Raw genomic sequence first — 16,846 nt, 5'->3', positions numbered from 1 at the left:
ATTCAAAGATACAAAACATTACAAGTACTAACAAGTATTATGAATTATTTTCTACCTTAAATGCAGCGTTTATCTCCAAGAAGGAATCAAAAGTTGTAGTATAAAAATCATGTACAGCTTTCCAATCTCCTGATGACTTAGCCTTTTCAACATCATCCCTAGAAAGGATATATTAAAATATTAATAATATAAGGGTTCAATCTTTCCAACCTTCCCACTTAGACTTTACACTGCACTGTAACTCTAAGCTTTCTTCAGTAAGCAAACTTAGAAGAGAGACAGGTATAGTATCAGTACTTTGCTAACATCTTCCTTGTCATTTTAAGATCACGGTATTAACAAGAGAACAAAAGCATAGTTTGTGTTTGATACACGTGAGCAATGTCTCTTATTCAAAATGTTAATTCATGGTGTCACAGTTCAGCGTGTCAAGACAAATAATTAGCAGAACAGAATTATGCTGAAAACACACTGACATGATAAAATTTCCAACTAGTTTATTAAAGGCTCCTTAAGTAGTCAAATCAACTCTCATTTGTACAAAATATTATTTCTCTTCTTTGTATGTGACCGTACACATCTCCTAAGGGACTCTTTTAAGTATTGGACCTTAAAGCGAGTATCTGGATATGAACTTTTGTATAATACCATGCATTTAAAATAAACAAATAAGCCCAAACAACCTTTAATGCGAATTTTTAGCTATCTACAGTGCTGGTGATACAAATCCCAGTTGGATCCCCCCCCAGGTAATTTCTTAGTACCAGATATTAGATATTAAAAGTACTAGATACTTAGTACTAGATAGTAGGTACTTAGCACTAGATCTAGTATCTAGATACTAAAAAATAAGTATCAGTGGGACATACCAAAGATGTTAAAGACTTTTTAATACTTTATTTGAAAGAATAAAATTCTTGGTAATTACTTAATTAGGCAGCAGTCAATCAATACAAAAAACCTGAACACGGAAAAAACATCAGCTCTTCAGATCACTCAAATACCAACATAGGATCACCTCTTGTCAAACTGTGATACCCGTTTCCTTTTCCACCAAATATACACACTGAGTAATCAAAAAGCATTCCTTTTCCTCACTGAATGCACAAAATTTGAAACACAGAAAAGAGCGGTAAAGAGTATATGCTCATACACTTCTTAGTGCTTGAAAAAAATAGAAGAATTAGGCTTTCTGGGAATACTTCTCCCCATTCCTTGATGAAGATAATTCTACTGTAAAACACTCGAGGGTATTACAGCAGCATAATGGTGCTCTGTGGGTGCTAAGGCTAAAAAAAAAACAAACCATACTTTCAAAGAATTAGTAAATACCCATCTAAGAACACTCTAGGAACATATCCACACTAAAGAAACACTCTGTCAATACATGTCCCTGTATTGCAGGCAGGATTCCCTAGCACAGACACACTTGATGCCATTAGTTTTTCCACAAAGTTATGCCATTTCCAGAAATTACACTGTCAACATCACAATTTTGGGGAACTTATGTGAAACAGAGAAAAAAAAGCTCCCTATTGCCTTGTGTTCACAACAAATCAAGCAAAGCTAGCAAAACTCTCTAGTGTACAACTGACATCATAGAAACAAACTCTACTAGTTAAGAACAACTCAGGTGGTTTCGCTGGAGACTTATGCTAGCCCAGCTCAGTAAATAAAGCATCATTGCTGAGTATCATTAACAGCGTTGAAAGAAATCTAATGCATATACAGTTTTGATTCAGGGTATGTACTGATTTGGAAAACCAGAAGTGGAACACAAGACACTATTTCACATCAATTTTACTTCAGCTAAATCACTGTTATAAGGCAGCAGCATAAATATTGTGTACACAGACTAATTAATCTTAAAAGTTTTTACTTGGACAAACTTAAAGCATAGTGACTCTCAGAAGTGCTAGAGTAGCTTACACTGCTTATGTGATCACAAAAGCGGCAAGTATATGCAAAAAAAGTTTTTGCCATAAAACTAATATTGAAAATTAACCCTCTAACATAAAGCATGAATAGTGCAGTCCATGTAATCACCACTCTGGGTCCTCAAGTACATTGTTACACGTTTAAGTGCTTCAAAGGCTGAGAATGCCCAGTACCTCAATGGACAGGACACACCACAACTGGCAATGCAAATAAAACATTAGGACTGAAAGGGATTTTCTAGCCCACAATATACCATACATGGGTTTTTTTTTAAACTAAGCATCCTCTGAATGTCAGTAACTGAATTTCTAACTCTGATGTACATCCTTTGTCATTTCTTGAACAGAACAACACTTCAAACTACAGAAAGTATTTTGGTAATTTTCTCAGTAAGTTATCAATCCCACCATCACAACCCAACTACCTGTCAGCCTTATACTAAACTGTTTCCTCATTTGAGATTAACAAAATCTAGTGTATGAATTAGGACAACATAAAGCAAGTTCAAAGGAATAAAGTATGCTTTTAGAAACACAGTGTGACTTACTGAAAATCCTTCACAGTTTTGGTTCGGATAGGAAGGGAACGTTCAGGAGGAATTGGTGCTTTCAGTTCTTGGGGTAGTGTGTCTATAGAGATACGCTGCTTTTGTCGTACATCGAGGCATATAGGTGGTAGGTCTCTCACTTGTGAAAAAAACACCAGTAAATAAAATGCAATCATATGCAGTTAGTAAAATACAGATATAAAGAAACTAGGAAAAAAAAAAAAAGAAAATTCACACTAATTAATTCTACAACTTTAAACCCCAACTCATTCGATTACTTTTTGTACTATGTGCTCAGCCCAGACATGATAGAAACATCAACTAATTGAATGAAAATATAAACTTTGAAACAAAAAACCATGTCCTGAGTTTGTAACTATATCTTTGTGAGCAGTGGGTGGAGAAAATTGGCCAGTCTGTCTCCTACCTAAGGTCTTCTGAAAGAAGGGGCTCTACTATTTTATAAATCAGCTTTTCCACCCAGTTGCAAACAAATGATTTGTTTATTACGAAAAAAAAAAGTAAAAAAGAAAGAAAACCAAGACACATTTTCACAATTGAATTGCTGACATGCTGCTGCCAAAAAAAAGGGGGGGGGAAAGGCTGTCGGTCTGTGTTCCAACTCATTATTTGGAAAAAAAAGCAAAATATTGTACTTACATAAACTTATATAAGACACACAGATATTACATCAGTAACACACAGTGATATGCATACAGCAGTATTCATATCACACGAGAAAACCCCAAGTTTCTTTCATGTATACTTTCCTCATGTATACTTTCACTTTTAGAATGAGTGGTGCAGGACTTTCATTAAATCTATTGTAGCTGTAGATACTCAACCTTCTGAGCACTAAACCAAGTGCCTTCTAAAGTCATATGCATAAAGAAAAAGTGCCTATTTCAAACATCACATCTACCTGTGAACATGAGGAAGTCAAGCAAAGCAAGTTAGAATACAGTTACAATAAAATAAACAAACAAAAAAAAGTCAAAGGATGTTATGGAACTACAGAGTTATCCAGAGTGATCCTGTTAACGTTTGCTGTTTGAAAGGCAAACAGAGCAATCCATGAGCAATAGCTATTAGTCAGGAATAATAGCATTGTCCATTACTGCATTTATAATAGGCACTGTAAACATTGTAACATACCAACTGTAACACTGGTGATCCCTACACCTAATGAAAATCTCAGGCACAACTACACCAAGGTCCAACTATTTTCTGAGGTACAAGTTTTTCTATACTGATACATTCATTTTACCTAGAGCTAACTGTGGATCACCTAAAGCCTCCTAATCTCTCCAATAAATTAAATGGGAAATGTAAGTTTTCTGTCTTGCAGAGAATTACTGCTGAAACAGAAGCATCTTGAAACAATTCCCAATAAATCTGGCTGCCTATTCCAAGTACAAATAGCAGTGCATTAAAAGATCTTTCTATTCTACATCTTTCTATTTTATTTGAGAATGTCATATTAGGTTTATTTAGGTTTATGTGGCAAGGTTTTGGCAGCAGGGTGGCTGCAGGGGTGGTCTATGTGAGAGAACATGGGGCTGCCTCTACATGAGACATAGCCAGCTACAAAACACTTTTGGCTGAAGGACTGGGGGGGAAGGGGGATAAACCTCCCCACAGACACCTAGCTCAGTGGAGAAGGGGAGGTGTTCCAGGCACTGGAGCAGGGATTCCTGTGGAGCCCGTGGAGAAGACCACAGCGAAGCAGATTGTCTCCCTGCAGCCCATGGAGGACCACAGTGGAGCATATAACCACCTGCAGCCCATGGAGAGTGCATGCCTGCACAGGCTGCTGGCAGGAACTGTGGCACATGGGGAACCCATGCTACAGCAGTCTGCTTCTACAGGAGTGTACCCTGTGGAAAGGGCCCACATTGGAGCAGCTAGTCCTTGAAGAACTGCAACTCATGAGAAGGACCTATGTTGGAGAAGTCTGGTAAAAGAGTGTATCCCATGGGAGAGAACCCATGCTGGATAAGGGTAACTGTGTGAGAAGTGAGTCACAGAGATGAAATTTTATGAGCTGATTGCAACACCCATTCCTCACCTCCTTGTGCTTTCCCCTTGGCAGAAAGGAGGTAAAGGAATGGGAAATAAAGGGCTAAAGCCTGGGAAGAAGGAATTTTCAGTTTTGTTTGACTGGCAATAAATTCATATCCTCAAGTCAAGTCTGTTTTGCCTGTGACAGTAATTGGAAAGTGGGCTCCCTGTATTGATCTCAACTCATGAGGTTTTTCATCTTATTTTCTCCACACATCTTGATTAGGAGGGGGAGTGATAGAGCAGCTTAGTGGGTGTCTAGCAGCCAGCTAAGGTAAACCCACCAAAACCACGAAAAAATATTCCAATACAGTATACACAAACATCCATTTTTTACTGACAGTGTCTTCTCAAATATCCTTAAAATGCTTTTTTTTAGTCTGATTTATGCTGCATGTTTTTAAAGTATTTATATGAATTATGACATATGTTTGGGATAAAAGGCACTATATAAAGATGCCCTCAAAAGTCAAACATACCAAACTAAATTCCTGTATGAATTCCTAAGAACCCTCTAGGCCTTTTTCAAGAGTTGTTTTTTAAAATTAACTAAACATCAAAGTAGTATTACTACTTTCCTGCCTCCTCCATTTATCACAGTGGGGAAATAAATGCTAACAAAATCCCCAGACCCAAAGGCAGATTCTTTTCATTCACGCTAATGACAGGGATGCTGTCATTGTGACTTAACACAGACACCATTCATCAGATGATAACAGATCAGAGCTGCCCTCAGAGCTGCCCTCAATCCCCTGAGTATGGCATCAATTACAGATATGGAATCTTGCCCACTCTCACAGCTGGAATTTAAAGCTATTTAAAGAGAAGAGCAGTAATTTAAAAACCAAAGTGGACATATAGGTACTAGATTAATCCAAGCCAAACTGTCAAACAATCCTGCCATGCAAGTGCTGGCTATTGCACATCATTATCTGAAAGCAGGATGGACTGACTTAAAAGAAATGAATACTACATTCTATTTTTATACTCTGAAAAACATAACAAATTTCCATTTAGTTCTCATTCTGTGTCTCAATTTTAAATGGATTAAACATTGAATTATAACCAGCTGAATACACTGAGATGAGGAAAATAGTCTCTCCACATCTGCAGAAGAAACAGCTGCTGACAGAAGCTGTTTCTCATTTCAGTAAATTGAGGCTGCAGGTGCTAAGCTGGCAACTTGCACCCTGCCAGTGATGCAATTTTCTTAGAAATATATTCAGCTTAAATTAGATAGACTAAAATAGAATTTTAATAGTATGTTAAATAAATACTGACAACTTCAGTATGTTTTGCCATTATTCAGGTTTATTTGCAAATAGATTTATTTGTTCATCTGACATTCAAAATTGTTAATTAAGATCTGTCACTTGAGTTCCATTGAGGAGAAACTTGAAACTTCATGTATTAAGCTAATAAGAGCAATAACACAACATTACAAGACAAGAAAAAGCAATCATTGCTGGCTGTTTGCCTGGTTATATCAACTAAAAAGATTCAGCAATGCATGACTTCTTAGGGAACAATCAAAAACGTTGAGGAAGAAAATCTCATTGATACAAAGCAGAACTGGCTGGTACAAAGAAATTTTGGGTGAATGAATTTAGAACAGCAGTTATTTTCAGTGACGAACGCAGCTGCTGAGATGAAAATTTTCAAAGTAGGTAAAGCAAACAAATCTTACTTGTATTTGTAACATTATAGAAGAACTAGATCAATCTAGTTTATATACAGATTTCATACCAGATCATTGTTGCATTAGAAGACTTGTTATAGCAATTTAATCTCTGTGGCAGATGCATAGCAAACAAACATCACTTTACCTTTCATGCTGTGTTTGCCAGCATTACTTCTTCCACACTTTTGTTTTTCAATGAAATTAACATTCTTTGAACTCAAGCCTAAAGTATTACCAGTATGTGTACATATATATACACACATATTGAGATAGCATGTGTATATACCCCACCAACCACGCATCATTCATCAATTTCAGAATAGCAGAAGCAGTATTCTTAGCTGAGAAGTCTGTTTCGATAATTATTTTCTCCACAGAATACACATATCTCCTCAATAAATTTGAGTGCACCTTGGGCTGTTATTAAAATGATTTATTTCTATATAGGCAGGTTACCTGGCCTTAGCTTTGTTTCAAACTCACAACAGTCTCTTAATTAATGCAATCTCTTTCTAGCCTCAAATTAATTGAGTGCTATAGAGACTTAAGAGAACCAGAGAATAACGAGGCTGAGAGGGATCTGCTCAAAGGCAAGATCATTACAAACCTGACAAACGCTTGTGCAGCCTTTTATCAAAAGTCCCAAGTTACAGAAATTCTATATCTTAGCCCAAAAATTTAATGAAAAATTTAGGCCTAACCACAATGTCATCTAATCAGGCTTCACGACTCTAGCCTTTCCTAATGGTTACACAGCTCCACTTTCTATCTTTTCATCAACTACGATTACTTCATCATACCACAACCACCTTCTTTCTTGCTTTTGAAGCTCTTCAGAAATTAACAATCTTTGCCTGTGAATTTTATTTTGTGTCATCACTGGTCTTCATCTTCAGTGAAAAACAGCAATTCTCAGCAACTGTCTCGCTTAAAAGCCCTAGACATCCCTCATCCCTGCCATCCTTCAGAATGCAATAGAAAGATTTTCTTCACAAACTTGACACAATTTTTAGGGAAATTGTCATCTGCCTGCAGTTAGACAAACTGCAGATGCACTCCTGAATCTGTAACTTTCCTTTAAACTTCAGATGATTATTTCATCCTACAGGTCTATTTCTTTTTCTTATCCAAATTGTCTCTATGATATAAACTTTACAGAGGATGAACTATCACATTTATCACTTCCTGTACACTGTACAGCACATGTACTTTAATAAAATCTATATTTATAGATTTTTCTGGCACTACAATACAAATATTGGCAGAACACCGAGCACCTTCTTAAATTGGTAACTAAGTAACACAGGGCTTTTATTCTCTTACCATTTTTGATGTTGGGTATAACAAGTTGCGTAGGAGAATTTCTGTTTCCGATGCCTTCTTTCTTTTGGTTGATAGTTGTGATGAAATTGCTGAAAGTCGAAAACTGATTTTTTGCTCCTCTCTCCAACCCCTGTAATTAAGATGACAGCATGCTATAAAAGGCTAATACATGACTACAAGAGTAATCTTACTCATGAGGTATTACAAAGAATACTTAAACACTCTTTATCTCACAATCAGGGTGGTAATACCTAAATAAGGCATAAATAATGATTCTGCAAGTTTGTTTCAAATTGAATCGGGAGAAATACCATAAAATTCCCTTTTACTACATTCAAAAACTTAAGTATTAATTTGCAGGATACAAAGAGATCTTTGGATTACTGTGAGAAAAACGCAGTACAATTAAAATGCTTTCAACAACCTCCTAACTTTCTGTATCCTAATTTCTAACTACTTTTATATTCCTCACTACATCCAGCTCAGTTTATACTGATTAAAGTGTTACATATTGCTTTTCCCAAATAACCCTAATATACTGAAGTAGTTAAGACAAATTTCCCAAGACTTGAAATGTGGGGCCACAAAGTCTGTGTGAGCTAACTTGACAATAAAATGTAAATACTAGCTACCTGTGTAAACACTCCTAATTGCTCAAAATTAGCAGCACCAGCTGCCACTGAAAAAAGGCCAGTCAACATTCGTGAACACTGCTAAAAACACCTGCTTGAGTACCTCTGTGTGCTGCCACCAAGGAGTTTGCACAAGCCTTTGCTAAGTGTTGAGCCCTAATATGTTTTAATATATAGAACAGAAATGAAAACACACAATAGTCTTCCAGATGATAATCAGTCTGTTTGACACTGAGTGCTATCAGATACAGTTATTTACTCTGGAGAATTTGCTAAGCATTGGAGGGTTAAGGGGCTTGCCCAAGATTACAGAAGTCCCATGATGAAGATTTCAATTTCCACCTCAGCTCCAAGTCATCAGATGATACCAGGCAAAGGCAGATCAACTCAAGAAAATATACAGACTCTCCCCACACATCATGATTTTCAGCCTTACATTAACCTAAAGATTTGTTTGCTTGATATCTAGTATCTGTGCTCCCAGCTAGGAAAAAATAAATAAAAAAATTCATGCAAATCAAAACTGTAATTCCCCAAATGAGAATAAAAAATCTAGAATAATTAACATAACATCCTATCATTTTTTTAAACCCATACATTTCCCTTTTCCCTTAAGTGTAGTAAATTTAGACTAAGTCATGCCGTCAGAGCTCTGAGGAAAGCACTTCACTTCCACCACAACACCATGAAGGTAATAGCCCATAAACCTGCCACACCACAGCATACACAAGCTGGTATGCTGCCAGGAATTTTAAATTACTGTGGCACAAACAACCATTTTTTCATGGCTTATAACTCTGCAAATTATAAATTTGAGCAACCAGCAGGACTTCTGCCTCTAAAAATCCCAAGTTTCAATTTTTAGCTCCAAATTCCTTGTACGCAACAAACACTCAAAAATAAAATGTAATTACTGCTATAATTTTCACATTAACTTTTTTATTATTATTATTCTATAACCTTTGAAATGTCATTAAGGTGCTTCTGAGAAAAAAAATCACATGGCACATGACTGGAGAAAACCAGATCCTGAACAAGCATGCCAAGACAAGACTGACTAAAAGAGGACTTTTAAATCCAGATCTGAGATTAGTCTGCTGTGGCACAAAATGTGTCCCCTAGGTAAAAAACCCATGGCGCTCAGACCAGTCTAATTATGATTAACAGGGAAGAGTTATCATAGATAATTGAGAAAAGGAGCTTTTATGAAAGAGACTTATTGCAACAGCCCGTTTTGACTGACTCTAGAGGTTTTACTTCAGCCACCAAAATAGTATAGAACAGAAAGAACAAAAATCGCACATGCTATTTACCTCCATCATCCTGCTGTAAGTGCAGTTACAACAATATTAAACAAACACATGGACAAAGGCTGTACTGGAAAGCACTGGAGGAATACTGGGAAGCTACATGCTCATTAGTGAGGATCTCTGACATCTCTTGGGAGACTAATCTAGGACAGGTGTACAGCACTATGCAATACTTCAAAATTTTGTAGGAGGTCAGTGAGCCTCTAGAGCCTAAGATTCTACATACTGCCATCAGGAAACTGAGCCCCCACATGAGGAATGAGTATGCTTAGAGGGAGTAAGTGGATCAAAGTAATCCTTAATTCTTTTTTAAGAACATATTAATAACTCGCAACTCTGATGGCTTCTTAGTGGAAGACTTCCAAAACATTAAGCCCTCCATAACACTGACGAGGGACTAGCATTATACTTCATAAACCTATGCTTTCTATTATTGAAGTTAAACTTGATGGTGAAAGTAAGTCACTGTTTGCAAAGTGACTTAAAAGTAAGAAACTGTGTGCAAAAAGCACATACAGAATGCTGTCTGGGAAAAGGCAAAAGACCACCTAAGAAGAGTTTCTTGAAAATCCTACTCTTTAGCCCTAACGTAACTCACACAAGACCCATTTACAGGTAGCAAGCAAAAGCCAGTGAGGAGTAAAAGGCTTCCTGTGCAAGTAGACTTGGGAGCCACTCAGTATTACCCACAGGCAGCTGTCAATGAAACAGCCTATGCAAGAAACAGGCTGTTCCCTTTAATTATTATCTTGAAAGGTGTAACATAGGACCAGTTTTGTTTTACAGAATCATAGAATAGTTAGGGTTGGAAAGGACCTTAAGATCATCTAGTTCCAAACCCCCTGCCATGGGCAGAAGCCTCTACTTGTCCCTGCTTACTAGAGGGCAAGTTACTTAGCTTCCTACAAGTTTCTTTTCAGAATCTGAATATTAACCTCGAATCCATTACCCCTTAGGGCACTGTCTCTAATCACCATCTGGCCCATAAGAAAAGCCTGAACTCCTTGCAGGAGGATCATGTTAACTTATTCATGGACTAACTGAATCTCCAAAACTTTCCTTCGAAATAAAAGCCCTCAATCCTACCCCCAATCCTCAATGGCCCTTGGCCCGGAAAAGCCACAGTACGAATGATAGTATCAATAGTCACATAATCCCTTTATTCCAACTTGCAGCTAGATGAGACATCTTTGATGCGCATGATCTTTGGAGAAAAGGGTTACCACTGTTATCTACTGACTTACTAAATTCTGACTTTTTCCACAGCTATTGTGGAAAAATGGAAGCTGCCTAAAGGATGTGTCATACCTTCATGTTGCTTTTGAGGAAGGTTTAGTCATGGTATGTCAGTTACACAAATTTATGGTCTTTAGTGCACTGTCAAATACACAAAGCCCAGGGAGATGTTCAAAGACCAGGATATCTGAGGCTCACTTCATATAGAAACAGGGTATAGTATCTGTACCACCATAGTCATCATGTGATGGCTACACATTTAGCAATAATAGGCAGAGAGAATATGAAAATTAAGCTCACCTGGCATATCACTGTATTTGAACTAGGCATGTATTTTTAAAGGAAAGGAATTCTAATGAGGGAGGGAAAAAATCATGACTAAGCAAAGGTATTTTTTTTTTTTAAGACAGGAATTTCCCTCTGTTGTCATCATATTACAAACTCCTCCCTAATTTAACAAGAAGGAAGCTGAGAACATATTTCCCTCTTTAAAAGTGTTTGGGAGGATTAAGTAGCACTCATTTTTTGATGTTCAATCAGAACTTTTAACACAAGAACTTGTGTTGAGATCATGCTATATATGATGAATCACACAACATACTTCACAAAGCTCTGAAACTGGATGTGTAGGTTGGTCACAACTAGGGTTTAGCAGATCGGTAGTCCAACACCTTCTTTGCAGCAACTCCTAAAGGTCTTGCAAAAGCATACCTACATTCCCTCTTTTGTATAGCTGGATCAAAACCTGCATTTGCTACAAACAGAGAAATCCAGGGCAATGGAAATGTCTATTACATCTGCCGACAAAACTCTCTCTCTGTAACATACTATTAAAACCCATGGAGAGATCTTCACATATTAAAGATCCCACACACATTAGACAAGCAATTGTGCCTAGCCAAACCTGTGCTCCTCTGCAAAAGGTCAATTTCAACAACTCGTATCTGTGGACAGCAGCTCAGAGGTACATGAAGGATGTTTAGCTACAAACAAGGTTTCCCGATTAAGACAGTGGGGATTTCACACAGCTGCCCTCTTGCACTCATTTTCATTAGCTGAGATAGAGCCTAACACATTTTAGACCAGCACTTTCATCTCAATTTTAAGGGACTGCTATTTGCCATTCAAAATCTGAATTGGAGATTTTCAAAGGTAAAAATAACTCCTGGGCACTTGTCCATTACCGACTTCTCCCACCGAATTTGTATGTGAATCACAAGAACAAACACATTCTTCCACATTCAGACAGATTTGCAAAGCTGAAAGTCTTTCAGAAAATTGGAACTTTGTAGGCAAAACACAAAATTGGCAGAGCTGCTCAAAGGAGTTTGCAGTTTGCCTATGATTACTTCGTTTAACATTACAATGATTCCATGACAGTCAAACATCAGGCGTTCAATCTTTGAAATTCAAATTATGTAAAATGGTAATTTTTAGGAAGTCGGACACTCATCAGCACTGCTGAATTAAAATCTCCTAACTGCATTACTTACTATAGGATTGGTAAAATCTTTGTTGTTGTTGAACTGAAGTAACTTACAGGAAGCTTTAACACTGAGCCATGTAAGATATTCAACTCATGCCAGGAAAATTTTATGTTTTGTAATATTGTATGGTCAGCAGAAAGAAAAACTCCAGTAAAATTAAAAATCTCAGACGAGGTTTCCGAAATGAGGTTATTCTGGCAAACATCCTTCTCGGAGTTTTCTACCCGTCTTAACTCATTCACCAGTTACCAGTGTTTTCTCATCTCTGTTTCAACACAAAGCAAAAACCAGAAAGGATCTCTTAAGAAAAAGTTAAAAATACGCAAGTATTTTCCAGTTAGCTGTCTTGCCATTAAGAGTGTTAAGAGCTGAAGCCCTCCACCACCGAGAACCCTTAGCGAACATTTCACAGAGCTGCAAACCCTCAGTCATGACTAACCCAAAAGAGCAGACCGTTGTAAAATGTTAAAGAACTATAAGTAGATGGAGAATTTATAGCTTCATTATGTCACTAGTTACAGACGCACTTGTTATTTTTAAGAAACTTGAATGAGAGCCTCTCGACGGAAAGGAACATGAAAGAAAAGGAACACGATGATCCCCCACCACCGCGAATAAAGCGGCAAACACAGCAGAAGCCAGCAGGGACCGCAGAGCTGGTCCCGTTCCCCGGGGCCAGGCCCGGAGCCACCCCGGAGGCTGACGGGTCGCCCACCCCCGCCGGCGGCCGCAGACCTACCCCGGCAGCCGCGCTGGACGCCGACGGGATGGGCAGCAGTTTCTCTTGCTCTTGCTCTTTCTCTTTCTCCCCTTCTTCCTCCTGTTCCTCCGCACCCCCGCCGCCCTCCTCGGCTGACGGGGGCTCTGCGCTGCCCTGGTTCAGCTGCGCTCCCGGCGGTAGCTCCGCGCCCGGGTCGGGGGGTAGGTCGGCGGCAGCCGTGGCCGCCGGCGCGCTCTGCAGCGACATGGCCCCGCTGCTCTCTGCTCACGGCAGCCCCTCAACTCCCGCCGGACACCCGAACCCTCTTCTTCTTCTCGTCCCTGTGGCCGCCGGCTCCGAGGAGCCCCCGCGGGCACTCCCAGCGCTGCCGCTCCGCTCGGGGCCGCCGCGACAATGCAGCAGCCGCGCTGCGCCCGGGCGCTCAGACACCCCCGCGCGGCGGGGCGGAGCGCAGCCCTGCCGCCCCCGCCGCGGCCCGGCGACCAGAGGGAGCGCGGGAGGCACGGAGCGGAGGCGGCCGGCGCCGCCGGACAGCGCTGCCCTGGCCCCCCTCACCCACCGCGCCACCTACAGACCGCGGGCGGCAAAAGTGGCTGCCGCCGCCATGTTGTTTATAGGCGGCTCATAGAAACGCGCTTGGCGACCTGGAGCGCCGCGCGGGGGCAGCGGAGGACACGGCTACGGAAACTCCGTAGCGCAGGAAGAGCCGCGGTGCCCGCCGGGCGTACGGCGGCGAGAGCTGACCGCCGAGCTCTGCGCAGCCGCTGCAACCGCGGCGCCGCGGGGCTGGCCAGGGTTGGGGCACCACTAGGGGCGCCCTGCGGCACCTACCTCCCGCAGCCCGGTAACGGTGCTTCTGCTGGCAGGGATCGGCCGCCTCTCACTTGAAGTCGTGCGAGCGGCCTCCTGCGGGGTGAAGGGGGGGCAAGCCGGTCACGGCAACAAGTAAATACAAGAGTAGAATAGAACACTGCGGTGCCAGGGCCTGTGCAGTGGTGGCAGGTCTTGGCCCTTCATTTGGACAGGTCTTGGGAACCCACTGTCAGAGCCCAGGCTTTCTGAAGCTTTGCCAGTATAATATATATTGAAAAATCATCTTCACAAGGTGTGATATATTGAACTGGTTGCAATACAACATCCAGACTAGATGTAATGCAGCATTTGTCTGTGGGTACTGACCTACCACTTGGCTGGGTATGTACAGGAATGGGAGTCCTTCTGTGTGTCAGGGATGCAATGCTTGTGCATGCTACGCTACAGAAGATTTAAACCCTTTAAACCATTCTTTGCCAGATGAAACAAGTTTCTCTCAGACTACTGTAATTTTGTGTCTGGAGAAGAATTCCCCTCCCAGCTTCAGGATCAAAGGAGTGTGAATAGCATTACAGACCACTTGAAACAAACCTCCAAAATTGTTTTTCAGATAGAGGTAAAGCCACACGATGGCTTTTCTCAGTATTGGCATTACACAAGTAAGCTCCTGCAGATCTCTGTAAGCTGCATAAAAGCAAGGGCATAATAGGTACTGCAGAGTTAATCTAACACATAGAAAAATGCTCTCCTTTTTTGAGGGAACTGGCAGACCTGGAGTTTATTAGGTTTCATTAAGAAATCACTTTGTCTTCTTACCAAATTAAATACGAGAGCTGGTTTTCCAATAAGTTCAGTCCTCACTGTGCTTTCTTCTTGGTTGCTCTCAGTGGTTCGCATGAATAAGTGACCTGCTGTACTTAAACAAAGCCCTCCAAACACTCATCTTTTTCCTTTCTGTGCCAAGAAATAACATAATTATAGTAATTGCAACGACTTGAGTACAAGCAGTTATACATCCAGTGGCAGTCCCCAACTGGAAGTAATTGGCACAGCTGTTTGGTGGAGCTGTGCCAGTTTGAAACATGGAAGGATCTGCTCCACTGAGCCTGCAGAGAGAGATGAAGCAAAGGGACAAAGGGAAGTACAAATGTAGGAAGGCAAGTGTACAAATGAATTCATAATACTTCTTTTTTTTGTTTTTAATTCCAATGAGCAATAAAGGCCTGATTTTTATAGCATCAAAATGCCTTTCTACCAAAATTATTTCACAAAAAGCTAACGCATCATCAAAGACATCAGTTTTTACTGTCCATAATGTCCTGTGGTATTTGAAGCAGAAGTGCTATGTTGAACTAAACTAATTCAAATATTTTGACCCAAGACAATTACAAAAATAAGCAAAAAAGTGCTGTTAATTTTTTTCTTCCTATTTTTATAAGAGAGCAAAAGACCACATACTGAAAGAAGCAAATGAGTTTTCCCACTTCTAACAAAGGTAACATGCCTCTGGTGCCTAGGGTTTGTAGCTAAAAATATTTCAATTTAATTTATAGATCCACAAGGCAGTCAAAGATGTAACCACAGCTGGGAAAGGCATGTCTAAACTGGCTTTCAATCTGCTAGCACAGCTGGATGCTAGCTGGGTGCAGCAGTGCTACATATAATAAGGCAATGCACATAAACCCTGCAATCATTTGTTGCCAAAGTGATAAACCAGGGTAGCGGGCAATAGAGAAGTCAGAAAAACAGGATAGTCTGTCTTCTAAAGGAAAAGGTCTGTGGGATATACAACATTTTAAAATATTAAGCAGGTATGCAACTACCATTTTACAAGACTTCACCAGTATCTTTGGCCAGATGGCCTGGGAGCTTTCACAAAGGTCACGCACACTCAATACCTTTTTGAAAGTGCAGGCTTTTTGTTTGCATCACCTTTCATAATACTTCGAGTTCTTTCTTTAAGACTAATAACGCTTTTGCTTACCTCAGTTGTTGCTTTTCCATCTCCAACTGTTACTATATTCCCTACTTTATCCTTCCAAGGACTCTTTTTTTGTTTTTAATCTCTTCTGAGCTGCTTAAAAATCTTAAATCACATGGTGCCAGCTACTTCACAGTATTTTTTGGTGAGTGGGGGAAAGGTGAAATTCAACCCAAACCTGTTTCTCATGCTGCCTGGGCCTACACATCCACATGGGTTCCTGGATGAGTTTGCAGCCTGCATTCGACCCCTCACTGTCATGCCATGCTACTAGCTCAGATAAGCATAAGTACACCCCTGAATGACTACAGAAGGGGGTGCAGGCAGTACATGACCCTAAACATATTTTATTGTACTTATGGGAGCAGAGTTCTGCCTTAGCAGGGTGTTGATCCTTTCAACCAGAACAAAACCTTTCTGACAGCTTATTTTAAAACCATTCACAAATATGTTTCTTCTATTCCAAAGAGTTTGAGCTGTCAGGAAGGGGAAGAAGTCAGCAACACATCTCTGTGCAATGACGTGGCCAGGCACAGACCGCCACTAGGAATGACAGATGGAAACAAACCAAATGCTAACATTTTTTCACAAATGATTAGTAAATGATAAGTAATAGATACACTCACAGAGACTGGCATTTGGGAGTGATGCACAAATGAAAAAAAAATAAAAAGAGCTAAATTCCCTGGCTAGTATTTTCATGACAAATAATTGAGTGTACCTCACATGTTCTCTGCAGTCAGAAGTCAAAATGTAGCCATAGTCAAAATCAGACCTGGTTTAATTCAGTAACATTTAGGGTGGTTTTCACAGAATCACAGAATCCCAAGGGTTGGAAGGGACCTCGAAAGATCATCTAGTCCAACCCCCCTGCAAGAGCAGGGTAACCTAGAGTACATCACATGGGAACTTGTCAAAGCGGGCCTTGAATATCTCCAATGTAGGAGACTCCACAACCCCCCTGGGCAACCTGTTCCAGTGCTGTCACTCTTACAGTAAAGAAGTTCTTCCTGATGTTAACGTGGAACCTCCTATGCTCCAGTTTACATCCATTGCCCCTTGTCCTACCACTGTATATCACTGAAAGAAGCCTAGCTCCATCATCCTGACACCCAC

At 40.2% G+C, this 16,846-nt stretch overlaps 1 protein-coding gene across 2 annotated transcripts in view; it reads right to left on the bottom strand.

Moving 5' to 3' along the window:
* The window catches only part of HECTD2 (HECT domain E3 ubiquitin protein ligase 2), a 39,969-nt gene extending 26,642 nt beyond the window's left edge, over nt 1-13,327 (bottom strand). For both annotated transcript variants that reach the window (XR_004079946.2, XM_005144086.3), the window contains exons 1-4: nt 12,955-13,327; nt 7,551-7,680; nt 2,486-2,624; nt 56-158 (exon numbers count right to left, since the gene is read on the bottom strand). Coding sequence is in view for 1 of the 2 variants with exons in the window: in XM_005144086.3 (XP_005144143.1) it covers nt 56-158; nt 2,486-2,624; nt 7,551-7,680; nt 12,955-13,182 (600 nt within the window). In the remaining variant the exon portion in view is untranslated. The remainder of the gene's footprint in view (nt 1-55; nt 159-2,485; nt 2,625-7,550; nt 7,681-12,954) is intronic.
* Nucleotides 13,328-16,846: the final 3,519 nt, after the last annotated feature.

The sequence above is a fragment of the Melopsittacus undulatus genome, chromosome 4 (genome assembly GCF_012275295.1).
Source record: "Melopsittacus undulatus isolate bMelUnd1 chromosome 4, bMelUnd1.mat.Z, whole genome shotgun sequence".
Lineage (NCBI taxonomy): Eukaryota > Metazoa > Chordata > Aves > Psittaciformes > Psittaculidae > Melopsittacus > Melopsittacus undulatus.
Note: the sequence above shows the minus strand (reverse complement) of the source record. Positions and strands in the feature narration are given on the sequence as shown.